At 34.4% G+C, this 19,472-nt stretch overlaps 1 protein-coding gene across 4 annotated transcripts in view; it reads right to left on the bottom strand.

The window, feature by feature from the left end:
- PURG (purine rich element binding protein G) overlaps nt 1-19,472 on the bottom strand; it is a 35,595-nt gene that overhangs the window by 9,641 nt on the left and 6,482 nt on the right. For 2 of the 4 annotated variants that reach the window (XM_077760853.1, XM_077760862.1), the window contains exon 2: nt 16,638-16,831. The exons of 1 other annotated variant lie outside the window; for it this stretch is intronic. In XM_077760853.1, coding sequence (XP_077616979.1) covers nt 16,826-16,831 — 6 coding nt within the window. In that variant the 3' untranslated portion in view covers nt 16,638-16,825. Of the gene's footprint in view, nt 1-12,651; nt 12,654-16,637; nt 16,832-19,472 lie in introns of those variants that run through there. One more of the 4 variants, XM_077760869.1, reaches the window with a different exon arrangement.

Genomic DNA, 19,472 nt, shown 5'->3' with positions numbered 1-19,472 from the left:
CATTGCCACTGAACACACTAATCTTGCTGATGCATCAGAGATTGGGTGGCGTTTTTCTGTTTTTCATTTTCAAACTTCTGCCTTCTCGTTGTCCCATAAAGAGTAAGATATCCTAGTATGGGATTCACGACTAATACTCTACAGAGAACATGGATTTTGTATCAGGGCACTGAACTAAACCAGGATTTTTATTGCTGGAGAAAAAAGAAGACAAATTCTTATATGGACCATATGGAATGTATTGGCTCTAAGAAAAGGATATAAAACATCTTACATTTAAAAAATAGTCTAGAACAGAAAAGGGTTTTTAAGTTAAATTTATCACCGTGAAAATATTAATTTATAAAGGCGTAAACAATAAAAAAAAAACTTGGCTTGAATGATCCTTAGAAGTGATCACGGCAGTATGGCCTTCAGTCTTGCTTCCCCAAGGATGAGTGAACACTGGTTGCTCAGTAGTATACCACTGGTATACTGAGGAACTTAAAACATTTAGGTGGGAAGGAAACAAGATTTTACTTATGGTACTTTGGTGCATAATGAAGTATATATATTGAATATCACATTTTAAAACCATTTTGAGAGTGCTGATGCATAGAGGCACATGTACCCCAATGTTCATAGCAGCACTCTCAACAATAGCCAAAACATGGAAAGGGCCTAAGTGTCCATCAACTGATGAATGGATCAGGAAGATGTGGTATATTTGTACAATGGAATACTACTACATGGCAATGAGAAAGAATGAAATCTGGCCATGTGTAGCAACATGAATGGAACTTGAGGATGTTATGCTGAGTGAAATAAGTCAGGCAGAGAAGGACAGATACCATATGTTTGCACATATAGGTGGGTTAGGAGGAAGTTAATGGAGGATGAAGCAGGAGAAGAAGGGTAAAAACAGTTGGGGAGAGGGAAGGAGGCAAACCATGAGAGACCCTTGAATGCTGAGAACAAACTGAGGGCTGATGGGGGGGGGGGAGAGAGAAAGGGAGGTAATGGGCATGGGGGAGGGCACTTGTGATGAGCACTGGGTGTTAGATGGAAACCAACTTGACAATAAACTAAGAGAAAAAAAGAAAAAAACTCATTTTGAATGCCAATGTTTGGGGCTTAATTTATGATCACCTCACCACTTCAAAACAAAGGGGCCACGTGTTCATCAATTTTAAAGAGGTTACATTAGAGTCAAAATTTCCAATGAATTTCCCTATTTTCTATAGAAATAACCTTATTACACTATCTGACAATTCAAAAATAAATAAGCAAAAAAATTCTATTAGTTCTGAGAAGAAAATAGTAATATCTTGAAAAAAATTTATCTACATGTGATGTCAAGTATTCATGGGCAAAACTGAAACTAAAATCAGGGACACCTCAGTGGCTTAGTCGGTTAAGCACCCAGACTTTGGCTCAGGTCATGATCTTGCAGCCTGTGGGTTCCAGACCCACACTGGGCTTTGTGCCAACAGCTTAGAGCCCTTGCATCAGGTTCTGTGTCTCCCTCTCTCTCTGCCCCTCCCCCACTCATGCTGTTTCTCTCTCTCTCTCAAATAAACAAACATTAAAAAAAATTTAAAAACCCTAAAATCCAAAGCCAAATAACAATTTCTCCATTTCATATATTTTTATTCCATTTGAAACCCACCAATTGTTTATGATGTTTTAAATCCATGTCATACACAAAATCTAAAATACATAATTTTGCTACTCATCATTATCTCCACCTGAGATTAGAAAAAAATGGAAAAAAAAGGAATTTCCCTAGCATAATGCCTGGCCTATGGGAGGAACTCAGTATTTGTTGAATAAATGAATGAATGCTTTTGTTTCCCTTGATTACCATTTCTTACCTCACACACGGCTTCTTACTGCACATTAAAAATTCAGTATGATTGAAAAGGAAAAGCATAGACATTTACTTAGTAAAAGAAAGCAATGCTCTGAAACCCCTAAACCACATGTCATTATTGCTTCTACTGCTTTTGTTCACATAAAAATCACATAAATATGAAGTGAGCACAATTGTGAAGTAGTAACAAATTGATAGAAGATAACCTAGATTTTTGGCTATTGAATTTTCCTTAAAAACTGAATGACACTAAAGGACAGGGTTTGCTTCTCTAGAGTGAACAACAAAAATTCTTGTAATTAATAGAATGGATAGTTGTGAAATATTTCACATAAACATACCTGAGATAGAGATTTAGAATTTCATATAAGTACCAAAGATAAACAAAACATCAAAAAAATATAGCTCAAGATTATATTAAATGAGAAAATCTCAGTGACAAGATGATGGTCTGTAGAAGCCTCTTTATGACAGTAACTGAGGCCAGTAACTAAATTATAATTGTTCCTTTATTATCCCAAAACCAAGGGTTCAAGCATGTATTAACTATTGAAAAGCTATTTTTTAAGTCAAAAATGACTCACAGCCATAGTCTTGCAGTGTTTTCAACTTTAAAGTAAACACGTATGAAAACCCTTCCGGCTGACAGAAGAAAATAAATATTCTGAATAAAGCCCACATACTATCTCCTACTCTATAGCAAAGTAATAGAGAAGTAGACATTGAGTAGTGGAAGGCCCACTTACTAAAACCTAGTTCAGGTTCTGAAATGACTGGTTAGATGATTATGAAAAAGCCACATGCTAATTTTCATATTTTCCTATCTGTTATAAAATCAGGGCATTACATGTTTCCAAAGACTCTTTCTGGCAAAAAAAAAAATTAAAGTTAAAGATTTAGACAAGAAAATGCTAAATTGTCAAGTTACTAAGTAAACAGGTGAATATAATCCTTTCATTGGTGGGGTCATTGATTCCCAAATCATGCAGACTAACGACCATCTTTTAAAAAATATTTTATTTTTAAGCAATCTCTACACCCAACGTGGGGCTCAAACTCATAACCCTGAGATCAAGAGTTGTGTGCTCTCTGACTGAGCCAGCCAGATACCCCATGATTATCTCTTTAAAAAATGAAACAAAGCTGTACTGATTCTCATCAGCAATACAATTATGCTTTGATATTTCCCAGTCAGTGGGTTGTTTCTTAACAGTCTTTTGATAAGCAGAAAATTTTAATTTTGGTAAAGTGTTAATTCTTAATTTTTCTTTTACAAAAGTTAGTGCCTTTTGTTTCTTGTCCAAGAGATTTCTGCCTACATAGCTGTACACTTCTATATTTGACCAACAATAGCTTCAAGAGATTATAACTAGCCCAACTCCCTGACTACTGCTGTACCTGAGAGTTCTTGTGGTAAAAGGAGGCTCCCTTCTAATTTTTTAATGTTCATTCATTTTTGAGAGAGACAGAGACAGAGTGTGAGTGGGGGAGGGACAGAGAGAGACGGAGACACAGAATCTGAAGTGGGCTCCAGGTTCTGAGCTGTCAGTACAGAGCCTGATGCCGGGCTCAAGCTCATGAACCCAAGATCTCATGAACCACGAGATCATGACCCGAGCCCAAGTTGGATGCTTAACCAAATAAGCCAGCCACCCAGGAACCCCAAATTTTATATAATTTTGTTATACTTGCTGGCAAACTGTCCATGTTATGAATTGGGAAGAATTAATAATGATGTTATTAGTATTTATTAAATGCTTATTATGTGATAGAAGCTTTGCTAATAGCTTCCATTCTTTTTAAAAGAGAATTCTGGTTGGCTATAACTTCTGTGAGGCAAGAAATCTTATCTGTTTTGTGATTGATACATCCTCTGGACCATGAAGATTTGCACCAGAACAGTTTATAATAAGTATAAACGGACTGCTGATTGAATGAATTTTCACAATAGCTCTATAAAGTTATATAATTTGCCCCAAATTACGCAATAGTGACAGAATCTGGACGTGAACCCAGGACTGGCTGACGCCAAAGTCTGTGCTATTTACAGTTCTGTACTGAGGCCACTAACACTGCCTGATGACACTGGGGGAATACAGAACATAAAGATACAGCTGAAATTACTGCCATTACTTACGGGGGGGCAAAGAGAATGGCTTAAAGTTATTATTGTTTTATTCCTTTCCTAGCAAAAAGGGGAACTTCTATCAAGCTTCTTCTTGATAATCTTAGGCATATTGATCTTTTTATGTGAAGAACTATGTGATAATTTGTGCAGATTGAGCCAATGTGAAACTCTTATAGGGACAGAAAAATACAATCTGCCTGTAAAATTCAGAACTCACTCTGCTAACTCCTCAGTGACACAGCAAGACCATGGTTAATTGGGAATGCCAGGAGCAAGGTTATTTATTTAATGGAGTTCCCTAGTCGACAGACCTTTAACTATAATACTTTTTAATCCTATTGAAATTGAATCCTATTGAATATTGAATGAATAAAATACAGTGAGCATAATTAAATTTTGTATGAATGAGAATACTGCAGTGTTCTAGAATCTATTGTTAACAACTATAATCACTGCAGGGACACCAAACAACAACAACAGAACAAAACTATAATCACCAGATAATGATGTAAATGAAGAATATGTAGGTTCTTGAGTTAATTTCATGTAAACAGAGAATATCTTTTTCAAATAGGTTTTTGAGAAAAACCTGCTTCCAATTTATTATGTGGTCATTTATCTCTTGCTCATAAGAGTTTATGAAAAAAATTCTCTAGTTGTTTTTTAATTATTATCTGAACTGACTGTAAAAAAGAAGTATTTTTATTTCTTAAATTCTGTAAATTACGCTTTTTGAAGGCTACAATGCAATCAATGCAGGTGCCATGACAAGGACAGCTAGGGATCTGTATTCTGGTCATTAGGATCAAGTTCTGGAAGGTTCACTAAGATGGGAGTTCAGGAAATAGATTAAAAAATAGAGATGGTCAAAAGACTCAGTAAGTAGAGGAAAAAAGGCTGAATCTAGGCAAATGACTTGTGTATATTGATTACCAAAATAATGATTTGATATGCCTTCTGCCAGGGCCAAAACTCACAGAATACTCAGTGCAGACTTGAGCCTAAAGATGTGATGAAAACAGCAAAATGCCTAGAATGCATTTCAAAAAACTATTTTTTTAAATATATTTTTATTTATTTCTAAGAGAGAGAGAGAGAGACAGCGTGAGCAGGAAAGGGTCAGAGAGAGAGGGAGTCACAGACTGAAACAGGCTCCAGGCTCCGAGCTGGCAATCAGCACAGAGCCCGACGCGGGGCTCGAACCCACGAACCGCGAGATCATGACCTAAGCGAAAGTCGGACGCTTAACCGACTAAGCCACCCAGGTGCCCCTCAAAAAACTATTTAAATTAGTGATAAAAGCATGTGCTTCTGTTGGTGGTAATGCAAATTGGTGCAGCCACTCTGGAAAACAGTATGGAGATTTCTCAGGAAACTAAAAAGAGAACTACCCTATGATCCAGCAATTGCACTATTTACCCAAAGGATACAAAAATACTGATTTGAAGGGACACATGCACTTTGNGTATTATGCTAAGTGAAATAAGTCAGTCAGAGAAAGACAAATACCATATAATTTCACTTACATGTGGAATTTAACAAACAAAACAGATAAACATATGGGAAGGGAGAAAAAGAGAAGAGAGGAAAACAAACCACAAGAGACTCTTAATGATAAAGAATAAACTCTGGGTTGACAGAAAGTAGGAGATGGNATATATAAAATATATATAATTTATATATATAATATATATAAAATATAACAATATTTTTGTATATGTCTTCTTAGGCAAGGGCAACGAAAGCAAAGATAAATAATTTGAACTACATCAAACTAAAATACTTTTGTACAGTGAAGGAAACCACCAACAAAATGAAAAGGCCTACTACTGAATGCGAGAAGATATTTGCAAATTATATACCTGTTAAGGGGTTGACAACTAAAACATATAAAGAACTCATATAACTCAGTAACAATATCACGAAAGAAACAATCTGATTAAAAGATGGCGGAGGACCTGAACAGACATTTTTCCAAACAAGATATACAGATGACCAACACACGCATGAAAAGATGCTCAGCATCATTAATGATCAGAGAAATGCAAATCAAATCACCATGAGATCTCACTTCACACCTGTCAGAATGGCCATTATCCAAAAAACAAGAAATAACAAGTATTGGTGAGGGCATGGGGAAAGGGCAACTCTTGTGCACAGTTGGTGGGAATATAAATTGCTGTAACCCCTATGGAAAACTATGGAGGTTCCTTAAGAACTTTAAAATAGAAATACCACATGATCCAGCAATTCTACATCTGGATATGTATCTGAAGAAAACAAAAACATTTAAAAAGATATGTTCACTGCAGCATTATTTACAATAGCCAAGGTATGGAAGCAACTTAAGTGTTCATCAATAGAAAAATGGACAAAGAAGATATAATATGGAATATTACTCAGCCATAAAACAGAATAAAATATTGCCATTTGTGATAACATGGATGGACGTGGAGGGTATTATGGTAAGTGAAATATGTCACAGAAAGACAAATATCATATAATTTCACTTATATGTGGAATCTAAAAAACAAATGAACAAAACAAAACAGAGACACATAGATACAGAGAACAAACTGGTGGTTGCCAGAGGGTAAGGGGAAAGGTAGATGGGCAAAACAGGTGAAGGGAATTAGCTTCCAGTTATAAGTAACTTCCAGTTATAAAATAAATACATTTTGGGGATGTGATGTACAGCAGAGGGGATATAGTCAATAGTATTGTAATAACTTCCTTTGTGTCAGATTGTAACTAGGCCTAGTGTAGTGATCATTTTGTAATGTATTAAAATATTGAATTACTCTCTGTACATCTGAAACCAATGTAATATCGTATGTCAATTACAATAAAAACTATTTACATTATCTGTAAAAACATGTGTTTAATTTTATCAAATTTTGATTTCATATTTACCATTTAAAATTTCCATGTTTCTTAAGAAGGCTACAGTGAGAAGTGGGCTCCTTATAAACCTTGGTATTTTATTAGATTGCTAAGTGACCTATATATCTGATATATATCTATCTATCTGGTTCTGTTTTCTTCATCTAGTAAGTGAGGTTAGAGATAATGAACAAAACTAATCGAAATCAGTAGTTTTATCAGGATGAAATGAGATACAGTATGTGAAGGAACTTTGAAAAATATGTGAAATTACATGCAAAGTATTATAACTAAAATTCCATATTCTTTTTACATTTAATTTAATTAGAAATTCCAGTTATGGAAGAACTTTGAGGACAAATGAATCTTTTGTATCAGTAGCTAATTGAATTTATCCATTAGCGGCTCTTCTTTGCAATGTATCTATTGAAAATTATTACAGCTTCTGATTTACCAACACAGTAACAGTAGAATCAGGCTCATCTCACTTGGCTAAGATATTGGTGAGATTCATAGTTGAGAAAACTGATGGGTTTTTGTAAATCCAGGCATTTGGAGAGAAAAGGAGTTTGTGAAGCTATTGTATGTGCAAAGAGAGCAAAATAAAATTAAAGAGAGGTTGAATACCAAAGCCTTGAGCAGGGAGGGCAAATATAGGACACAATGTTCACTACTTCTTGTCTTCCTCCACCTCTCCCCACCTCAACTGCCCATGCACACATGGAAACCACATCAGTCTTTTATGATGAACCTGCACAGGGCTTCATAATCATCTCCAACCTAAATTTTAGGAAATCATTACCACTTGAATACAGTAGTCACTTGAGATGAAACACAATCATTATTTTCATCCTAGGACATCAAAAGAGATTTGGAATGGAGAAGACAAAATTATTATTTAAAACAGTATTGTTGCTCTATAAATCTGCATCAATGAAATATATTTTGAGCATTACAACAGGATGCATAATTAAATCATATTTAAAGGATAAATTTCCATTTAACAATGGAAAATGATATTTGGCATTTTATAATAGCTTCAAATACACTTCTCATATATACCAACACACTGCCTGCCACATGGCAAATAATCAGATGAATGAAGTGAAGAGATGATTTAAGTAATCAGCACAGTGCTAGGTATGATGGGGAATAGAAAAGAGGAAGAAATAGTCTCTGGTCTCAAACTTAATTTTAAAAAGGGAGAATTGGGCAAATCAGATAGAGAAACAGTGCACTGAAATACTTCACTGAAGCAACCATATCTAAGTATGAAGGATACCAAGGAGGAATGGATGGTCAATAAATGTCAGATGAAACAAAGACAATGCAGAGAAAAATATGGAAAGGCCAAAGAAAGAAGTTGAAGGTAACTGTAATCAAAGTTTCAATGACTTCAGGGATGTAGAAATTGAAAAAGGTTCTTAGGGATCATCTGTTATGAGACAATCCCCACAAGTGAGGAGTAAACAAGCTGGGTCCCACAGACATTAAATGACTCCACCTGGGCCAGCTACCAGGCCGAGTCAGGGCTTCTAACACAGCGCCCTGGCCTCTATACCACACTGCTGCCCACCAGGAGGGAAAAGGTGAGAATTTAGGATTCTTAAAATTCCATGAATACTTGAAACAAGTCTGAGTAATACACAGTAAAATTGGGGAGGGAGGGTGTTATTAATTATAGCACAGATGTAGTGAGTAAGTTGGCATTGAGATTCATTTCATAGTTTGTGACAAAAAATTTGAAACTTATCATTTAGAATTAAATTATTGAAAATCTAATATAGGAATCAAATTCTGTTTAATATTGATTTTTTTCATATAAACTATAAAAAATTCCTATCAAATAAAACATAGCTGTTATGTAGTGTTTCTGAAGACAGAAGCAAATCACTTTAACAGAAGGTACTGCTTGAATCCCAGGTTGGTATGTCATTAAATGTAATATTTGGGTCTTTTTAAAAAATAAGTCAAACAGTAAATGGTGATTAACGAACCAAATTGCACATAATAAGTTAATGATCCGAAGGATTCCTTAAATAGGAGTAGAGTTTAATAATGCTTGGAGAACAATAATGCAAAACTAGCATTATAAATCCAATGGGCATTCTTTATTCTAAGCAAATTTAATACTAATATTGATAAAGTATATAAATAATTGTCAAAAAATGCTCAGAACTTGGGGAATTTTCAGGCTGAGGTTTTTACTATATTAGATACAGAGTCTTACTGACAAAATATTAGTGCCTAGCTTGGGTTAGAAACTTCAGAGGAGAGGTTAAGTTCTAGGTTGTTGGCAGTGTGTGCTTTGAGAATTGGATGGCATGAAATGAATATCTGTGACATTGAGGTGATAATGGTGAGCAACGAAGAAAGATCTTAAATAGGGACGAGGCACTGAAAGGAAAAAGAGTAATTGCTTACTATGTTACTGAACCAGATGCATTACAACTCTTTCACTAAGTATTTTCAACTCAAAAATTCTTCCTCATATTGAAAAAACATTTCTAATTTTACAGGGAGATCAAGGAAATCATGAGATTCAATTTTAAAGAATTTTCTTTGAAGCAAATATTATCAGTATGTTTCAGTAGGTCATTAAAGAAATATCTGGGTGTACCAAAATTACAAAATTATTTAAAATTGCTCTAAATAAATAGAATTTGTCTGAAAAAATCATATACACTAATATTATGAATTGTTAAATTCATAAAATGAAGAATGACGTGGTTATCATTATCCAAGAATCACTACCAACTGGTTTTTGTGTTAGTTCCAAGATAATTTAGGCCAAGAACAGGCACATTTTTTCTATGTCAAAATCCAGCATAATACTCATAATTATAGCATTTCTGTTTAGTTCGATGGATATTGCTTGTAGGATTTAAAACTTTATTCATTTCTTTAGAAAATTTTAATCACAGAGGAAGAGGAATTTTTTAAAAATTGAAAAATAAGAGTTTTAAGAATGTTTCTTGGGTTTGGGTTTTTTTTTTTTTCCTGCCAATGATTCCAAAACTAGCATTTTAAACACTCCATTTGCAGAAAATGCATTTTTATTTGTGCCTATTTCCTCCCAGATTATATTTCTAACGAAGCTGCTTAAAGGTAAAGTTTCATATTGTACTCCGCAAAGATTTTGAAAGCATTTAGTGAAAATTAACTCTGCCAAATTTCAGAAAAAAATTTCTAATCGACTTCATAAGTAATGAGAAAATCCTAGAATGTACATAGGAAAAATCTACAGAAATTCCATGATCTAATTGCCTTGATAATTCTAACCTCAAGACTTCAACAAACAAGCAAAAACATGCAAAAACATACAAAAACTATCCCTCCTGAATCTCCTAGGTCTCATGAGGAATAAAGGTTACCTTTCCTTGTAACTCAGAGGAAAGTTTCCAGGACCAAATATATTTCATTTGCAACCACCCTAAAGATTCTAAGGATTGCTTAATTAATATAAGCACAACTGCTTTGCAACTGTAAACCTTTTTACATGTGAGAATCATAACAACACAGGATATAAGGATTATACTTGGAGAGCTAAGTAGCAATAATCAATAGCAATAAACCCACTATTGATGGGAGAAGGGTTAAGCAAGTATCTTGCTTATTTAAACAAAAGATTGAGAAGAAAGTAGTGGTTGCCAGGGGATGGGGCGGAGGAATAGACAGTTTTTCAATGGGCTTAGAGTTTCAGTTTTGCAAGATGAGAAAGTTCTGGACATTGGTGGTACAACAAGGTGAATGTACTTAACCCTGATGAGCTGCATATTAGAAATGGTTAAGATGGTAACTTTTATGTTATGTGCTTTTTAAACCACAATTAAAAAAAAATTCAACTAGACCAGAAGAGTGAGGTAGTCAGACTGAGTAAGGATATTTTTTTGCACTCCCAATAAATTGTAAGTTTATATTTAAAAAAGAAAATTGGGAAAAGGCATTTGAGCCTTAGAGGATCAGCTTGTGAAAAGGTAAAAGACAAATCACCTATGGAGTTAACTCAGGCTAGAAAAGACAGAATATTTTGGTTTTGACATCCGGGGAACATGCAACCAGTGGTTACATATCAAGTAGTTTGAAACTGAACATTGGAGGTGGGGGAGAAATTAGCATTCCCAGAGATCATTGCCCAGAAAGCTAGACAATATGATAGTATGACATTCTAGATTAAATACTTGGGTTTATATATTTAGCCTTCTGTGTTTAAAGCGAGCCCTAGGTATTACTTGTTAATAGGATAACCAAAAAATCATTTTGGCTGATGGTATTAAAACCTAAATAATTCCAGCTAGAAAGCTGATATGGAAGAAAGAATATTATCTAAGGCCATGGCAAAGAATGGCCCCCACACCATTCAGAAAGAGCAAGATAAAAAAGCCAGTTTCTGAAGCCCACTCTGGACCAACCACATCAGAATCCCTGGGGGTAGGGACCTGTACCCACATTTTTAAATAGGCTATGCACATGAATGTTTGAGAATGATGGGACTAAATTTTAAAAGGAGAAACTTCTGTCATTATAATGGAGGTTAGAACTCATTAGAGGCAAGTACAGAGTTTAATGTTTAAGGATATTCTTGCTGACACCATCATGGCCATGATTCTTTGAGCTCCTGAGAGGTACATTGGAGAGTCTCTGCTGTTTTAAAGAAGGGGTTATTGGATTAAACAATCCCTTTGAAATATTAGAAGAGATATTCTTGAGTGAGTCAAATGGTAGTCTCTGCTGCAAGAACCAGCTGTCTGGCTAACCTTGAAATTTTTAGAGCTATAATGAGAACTTTTATAGCTCTAAAGCAGGGATGACAAATAGCAAATATTTGGCATGAATGCTGTTCTTCTCTCTTTCCCTAAAGATGCGGATTTCAAATTCTCATCGTAGCACTTTAGGGCAGCCTATCAATTATAGTAACAAACAAGATGAAGCCAATTTGTCGGGACTTCTCTGGGGGCATGGAGCGGGTGGATGGGGGAGACTGGGCTGTCTTTAAAATTTTAGACACACACACACATGCACACACACACACACGTAATATTTGTGCAGAGTAAAATTTACTTAGCTAAATATTTAGAAATGTGTAATAGTTTACAGACTTTGGTATAATACATTTTGACTTACTCAGATCTCTCTCTAAAAGATATTATGATTTGTCCACTGAAATTTGGAAATGTTATAGTGTCATAAGAAAGCACGAGACGCCTGGAAGAAGTGACAAGAAAAAATGGACCTTGCAAGTGAGAACCGAGTTTCATACTGGTTCATGCCAGATCCCTGAATTTAGATGTTATTGCCACAGTTACCCTTGTGGCCTATACAAAGCCTTGAAAGTCTCCAGGAGAGAATCACATATATTATTTCTAGCACTAACCAACTTACTTGGAATCTTGTTCTCTAATACAGAAAACTGGAGAGGAAATAGCGAATTATGTTGAGGTTTTTTTTCATCTTAAATTAGTAGTGCAAGAAAAAATCGGGAATTAAAATATTATTTATTGCTTCAATCTTTAAACAGAATTTAATCTAGACTTTTATGAAGAAAAACTTAATATGCAATAATTTGGCTATCCAATTTACTGTACTATCACTTATGTCTTCCCAAATAAACCTGTAGCAGGTACTTTGGAAATAGCAATATAAGTACTGAGTTCACTCCTTCATATGTTTTTCTCTGGAAAAAAAAGACTAGAAGTAAAAAATTTTTTATGAAAATCATAAAAGCTAGACTTAATTTTGCAGGGCAAATCTCATGAAACCTTTCTTAACTAATTCATTTAATTAGCACAGCTCATGAAAATTTGAAAATGTCTCACGTTGTTTTGCAATAACAAGCGGTAGGAGGAAATAATTCTTTTCTTAACATGTTTTCAGAATAATACTAGAAAAATTGAAATCACACTTCTTTATCCAACATGATAAATTAACATAAGACCTGAATACAAAAGTTCCAAGTATTCCCAAGAAATTCTCTCAGAGTTGAAAAGAATCTTCAAGGTAATAACAATCCAATTTTTGCTTGTTTTATGAATTCCCTTTATGCATCCTGAATTAAGTGCATGTCTATTCTCTGCCTTAAATAATTTCAGCAACAGGGAAGGAACACTACTACTTAAAGTTGGCCTCATGGCTAACTGAAATTTCTTATAAATCTCTATGCTGTCTGAAGCTGACTCAAATGATAAGATGTAAATTTTTTAATCTAAAATATAAATCGTAGCTATAATACAAACAGGACACAGAATTTTAAAAAACCCATTACACAGCCTATAATAATCCTTTTGACTTGGTGACTATCTCTGTTATGTTCATCTTTTTCACAATTAAGGAATTCATTCATTGATCTGGAGTACTAGTCATTGAAGGGGTAGTAGTTGAAAAGAGAAGTTAATGAACTTGCAGAACTGCCAACTGTCTATATATGAATTTGGTATTTCTGATAAAGCGTGATCCACAAGAATGATAGCTATTAAGGTTATATCATAGATATTAATGATATAGACTTCTATAAAATACTGTTTTATTAATTTTGATCAATACATTAATTATAGAATGTCTACAGGTTAGCAAATATAATATAAATTATTTTTAAGTATGTTGGTTATGTTTTCAAATATCCTCAATGAGCATCCAGAAGTTTCTCTAAATTTAAATCAATGGGTCCCACTAAAAGTGCCTAAAATACATTACAGTATATATCTATAGTTCCTCTATCATACACGTATAGATTAGACATAGGAAAATGAAAATATATGCTTAAAAGAAATTAGTATATTTCTTATCATTTTATATCTTAAGAGATAATTAGCATTTTAAGTGTTAGCCTTTTTTTCTGTTTACTCAGCTTATTTTAGTAAGTATGAACCATTTGAGCTACATGACATTTGTCACAAAATGTAAAATTGAGGGAATAATCTAAGGTCCCTTCAAGTCCTAATATTCAATATTCCCTAAAACTTGTATTAATAACTGTTGAGTACAGAAATTAATATTTACTTTCCGTTACTAAGGCTTATATACCAGTTATTTGATAAATTTAAAATGTGTTTCAGTCTCCATCAATTTGAATGCTAAGCTTTTTATATAAGAATTCATAATTGTTAATTCCTATCAGAGTTATCTCAAGATAGCTGTCAAAAAATAAGAAGAAACGTTATTAAATGTCATGAAATGATAAAAAGGGGAAAAAAAGATTTTTACCTGAAGTCTAGTCAGTTGACAAAAAATATCATTCTAGATTTGTAAATTTCTAAGGCAGAATGAATAGCACTTAGTCTTCTTTCTACCAAGTTGCGACAGTTGGTTTGACCACATTTCTCCTTCCCTGTTTTTTGTAGCTAAGGTAAGATCACATCAACCTGCAGCCATGGTTCTTAAACTGTGGTCCTCATAGCGGCAGCAGCAGCTCACCTGGGAATGTGTCAGAAATGCAAATGTTTGGTCCTCTCCTCACTGCCCCAGGCCTACAGAACAGAATCCAGGAAGCAGGGCCAGCAATCTGTGTTTTAACAGGCCCTCTGGGTGATTCTCAATCATACCAAAATTTGAAAACCACTGGCCTGCAGTAACAAAGAAAAGTGTGTGTCTGTAAAGAGGGCGGTCAGTTCCGCTTATTCTGCTGGAGATAAGGAAAAGAAGAGGAGATTTGGTAACGAAATATGAAAATCAGTGGAGTGATCTAGGAAGAGTAAGATGGTAAAATGAGTTGAAAGAAACAATAAACTTTTCACTGATATTGACAAGACTTATTTCCAAATCAGTTCAACATGACCAGTTGATTTTGGGTCATGAAGATGAAATTGCAGCTCCACAATAAATAGTAATTTATCTTCTCTCTGCATTTAAGGGTTAAATTGGGATGATCCATCTATATTCTTATCATCTGATCTCTTTTCAAAATCATTGACATTTATTTAAAATGGTTGAGATTAGAGGTTCAATACATAAACTAAAGATAAAATAAGTTGTATTTAATAGCACTGAGCTTTAACAAACTAGATGAACACTTAGATAAGAAGTGTTTCTTGGTGGTACTAGCCCCATATATAGGAATTAGTTTGGGATAAAATAATTACTAGTAAGGAATGAGGCAGATTTACCAGTGATGTTTGGGGGGTAGATTGTGCTAGATTAGTCAGGGGGTTAAATTCTGGAGTAAGTCTTAAAGATAGTCTGGCCTAACTGAATGAACACAATCTTCAGCTTGGTGTCAATTTGGGTTCAAATATATTAGTTCTGAAATACTGAACCAGTTTCGAAAATCTCTGGAAAACCATATTAAAATGGTGGTGATAAAAACATGGTGACAACAGGGTTGCTGTAAGTAGCAGAATAGTTACAGGGGGTTCAGCGATGTCTAATATATGGTAGGTATTCAATAAGTAATTGTTGTTAATATTAGTAAGATTGACTCTTCTGTTACCACCTTCTCTTTAAAAACGGTCATGGTGCAATTTTCTTAGAGGCTACATTTGATTCTGAAATCACTTGTCAATCATGCTAGTCAAAGTATTTCCTTTAGATACAGTGTACACAGAAAAGTTGGAGTGACTGACCTTTCAGTCTGTATCTTCCCAAGTGAGATGCTTCTATTCATACTAAATTCCTATACCGAAATACGGTAATGGTGTTGATATTAGTTAAGTAGCAGTCCTTTCTGAATCTATAGATCTAGTTCAATGGGCAATTATTTTTTGGCTTTCTTTATTGTGTTTCAATTGGCATCTAAAGAAATAGGATGGAGTGGAGCCATGGTGGTATTGGGAGAAATCAGCATTCTTACCCACATCCAATAAGGTACAGCATATGAGTGGGGGGTAAAAGAATGGAAATTTTAGAATTCTATTTTTACATGTGATTATAGCATGGTTTAACCTTTCTGGAGAACAGCAATAGATAAAATTCCGTAATAAATTCAACTGAACTTTCAAATCATTTTGTCCTATTGAAATTCTAGACTGTCAATCATTGGTATAAACCACATTGCTAGTCTGAAAGATCTAGAAAAAATATAGCAGTTTCTGAAGCAAATTAGCAAATGATAAGCATTTTTTTTTTATCTTTAGGTGTCTTGTACATATCCTTATCCTTCTTCCTAAATTATCTTTAAAAATGTTCTTGAATGCTTGTTTATTTTTGAGAGCAAGAGAGAGGGCACAAGCAGGGGAGGGGCAGAGAGAGAGAGGGAGACACAGAATCTGGAACTGGCTCCAGACTCTGAGCTGTCAGCATAGAGCCCAATGTGGGGCTTGAACTTGGGAACAGCAAGACTGTGACCTGAGCCAAAGTCGGACACTTAACTGACTGAGCCATCCAGGTGCCCCCTAAATTATTATCTTAATGGTTCTGTTGTTTTATTTTATGGGTAGTTCTGGCACTTATGTGTTCTTTTGGTAAAGTTGCTCAAAATGTTTGAAATGGGAAGCTAGGGACAATTTCTACAAAAGGGCAAATACCTGCCAACTAAACTGTTCTATATCCCACTTCGGTTTCAAACAGCATTGAAGAAGAAAAAAGAAAGAACCTAAAATGTATCTGCTATTTTGAGAAGAGGGAGGAGAAAAAAATTTTCTAACAACAGGCAATTCACTCTCAACAGAATTTGTTGCGAACTGACCAAGAAGACTGCTATGGCAAACCACCACCGGGCTTAAAGGCTGCTTTATTACATGGACTGTTTCTGCAATGGAATTTTATGTGCACAATTTTTGAAGTCGGTAAAATACACATGTGTATACACACTTCAAAATACACTTTGGTAACTCTTAAGCACGATCTCTCATAAACAAATGGGCACCAAAAGGAGAGGTCTAGGGAGACGGTGTCGCTCTTTTCCATTTGATTTATTGACTGTGGTGGTGGCACTCTATACACTGGAGGATTTGGGTGCCTAACTGAAGCATCTGGGACAAAAACCCTGTGTGTTCTTCTCTTCCCCTTCAATCATCAACCTTGGTGGTTTCTCAAGGCTAAAAACAAAACAAACAAACTCATTATGATGTTTTATCTTTGCACACTCTAGTAGTTACGGGTCCTCTAAAGTAGAACCATATCGTTCACAGTTCAGTGCCCTTCCTGATTTCCTTTGTTAAACATCATTATTTGTAACATAGTATGTTCAGTAAACCAAGGAAATAGAGGTCAAAGGTAGTACTTGTTTCTCAGGGTTCCCTGAAATGATAGCAGCGGTGTATTATTTAGCAGTAATTTAAGGTTATTTCAGGTAAGACGGCATTTCAGGGTGTGATGTTAATTTTTAAAATTCTTTTGCCATGCAGAATATAAGAAATGATTACAGAATGTGGAGAAACAAGTGATGCTTCTAAAGAATAAGATCTCATATAGATAATAAAAGTATTACTATAAAAAATTAAAGCATAGGATAGTTGTATAGTCATTGTAAAACAGTTTGATTTTAAGAATGACTAGGAACAAAATTTCATTTTGTGTGGCGGAAGAGATACATACATGTGATAAAACTGGCACTTCTTCATGGTCTTTTGGGTATCATCACAGATTGCTACATTATTTTGTTGCTTTTAATATAAAGAGAGATTGTCTCACATTTTCCAATTCTGGTATTCTGTTTTTTCTTCACACTCCATTAATACTGAATATTAGAAGTTTAGAGTAGGAGGAAACTTTAGCTTCTGGCATGATCTTGCTCATTTTTCATAAAAGCTCTCCTACTGAAGTTAAATGGTTTACCGAGAGTCAGGCCTTGCACTGGAAGAATTAGGTCTTATTATTCTTTCTCAAATGATCTTTTAAAGGTTAAATAAATAGGGGTTTGGTTTTGAGAAGTCTTATGTCTTCCATTTTGTTATAGGCAAACAAAATAGTAAACCACTACCTTTCTCTTCTCTTTTACTTGTGTATTTGCTACCTCTAGGCAACAGCCTCATCAAATCCACAACAAATAAATAAAACCTTGAAGAGTATGTATTATACTACTCTAAAATAAGACACTAAAGATTTCTGAATATAGGTATCTCACAAGAAAATTCTGTCTTTAATCAGATCAAATAAACAGATTTATACCATCATTTTGATCAAGACAAAAGCCCACAAAACACTTTTTTTCCCTAATCTTACACTTGGGAGCAGGTCTAATTTTTAACTAGTGTGAACATTTTTCTTAAGGATTACTTTCCCTTTTATTTACCCCTATGATTTCCTGGAAACTAATGGACACTTTGAATAGAATAACACATAAACTAAATACATCAGGGGGAGAATTAGAGGGAAGCCAACGCCTATTCAGTCTTAGAAATAAGTCAATGACAGAAAAGAAGAAACTGTGTATTTCATTAATAAGTATTTTCTTTATATTCACATCACAAATTCACTCCACTGTAGCAGCACTAATTTCATTATGAATAAGTTTTTATTTACTGGTAAATGTCCCTGGTCCCAGTTAAGACATTTCTCACAAAGAATATCTGAAAGAAGGTAAAGTTTGGAAAACATAATTTACCCGAAAGCACCAACATGGGAAACTCCTTGATTAAGGATGGGAAATTACTATGTTTTCAAGAAAAACTTGTTCCTTCAGGAGAATTTACCTTCTTTTTGACCCCTTTCTTTAAATAAGAAGCAATACATATAACCATTTTAAGCTTGAACAAGTAAGTACCTGGAGATTTTTACCAATGTTATAGACTCTGCAAAGGATGACGAGTTATTCATCATTAAAATAAACTTTTTTATGCTTTAAAAATATATATTTAAGAGGGTCCTGTCTTCTAACAACTCTCTCATTTTACAAACAGGAAATTATGCCATCGATTATGGAGATACTTTTCTAAAGTTTAAGCCAGTGCTTGAATTTTTTAAACCTGTTAATATTTTCATAAAATTTATAGATATCCATTAAAAAAATTCCTCCTCAACCCTCATATTCTTTAAGGTATTTCTAATCGTCCTGGCTCTTTTCCTCTGGTTGATTTTATTTATAACTAGATAATATCCTTCAAGGTTCCAGCATGAGACTTTCAATGTTTCAAATAATTTTTTCATGGTGTTTATTAGAAAGATGACTTTTAAAATACTGTTTGATATGAATGAAAAGAGAATTATGATTTTGGGGGGGAGGGGTATGAAAAACTTAATGCATTATGCTAACTTTATTTCTAAACAATTTACTGTTTAATACTCTTCCAGCAGAGAATGGAGATGGTTTAGTTGTATTTGTAACCTCATAGCCCCAAAGTTTTTACTTTCTCCCCAAATCATCATAGTACCCCTTCTGGTCCCAAAGACATATCACAGACTCTGAGCTCTCCAGTGGGGAATCCATACCTTAAACAATCAGGACTAGTGTTACCCCTTTGTGTGTAGTACTGGATTTGACTAGGTTGCTAAATGAATTATTCATTAATAACCTCATCATAATAAAGATGAAAGCTCATGTTAACAAATCAAAAGATTTCAACAGTCATAGCACAACCTTTCACTATAGTTCCATTACTCATTTGCTCTCATAATGGCAAGGTCTTTGGATAACAATAAGATACTAACAGAATTAGTAAAACTTAGTGATAAATTGTTAAAGCTTTAAATATGGGTGTTTTCATTGGAGACTACAGTTAACCTAAAATAACACTTGCT

Source organism: Crocuta crocuta, unplaced genomic scaffold (assembly GCF_008692635.1).
Source record: "Crocuta crocuta isolate KB4526 unplaced genomic scaffold, BGI_CrCroc_1.0 scaffold546, whole genome shotgun sequence".
Taxonomy (NCBI): domain Eukaryota; kingdom Metazoa; phylum Chordata; class Mammalia; order Carnivora; family Hyaenidae; genus Crocuta; species Crocuta crocuta.
This window is presented reverse-complemented; position numbering and strand designations above follow the sequence as displayed.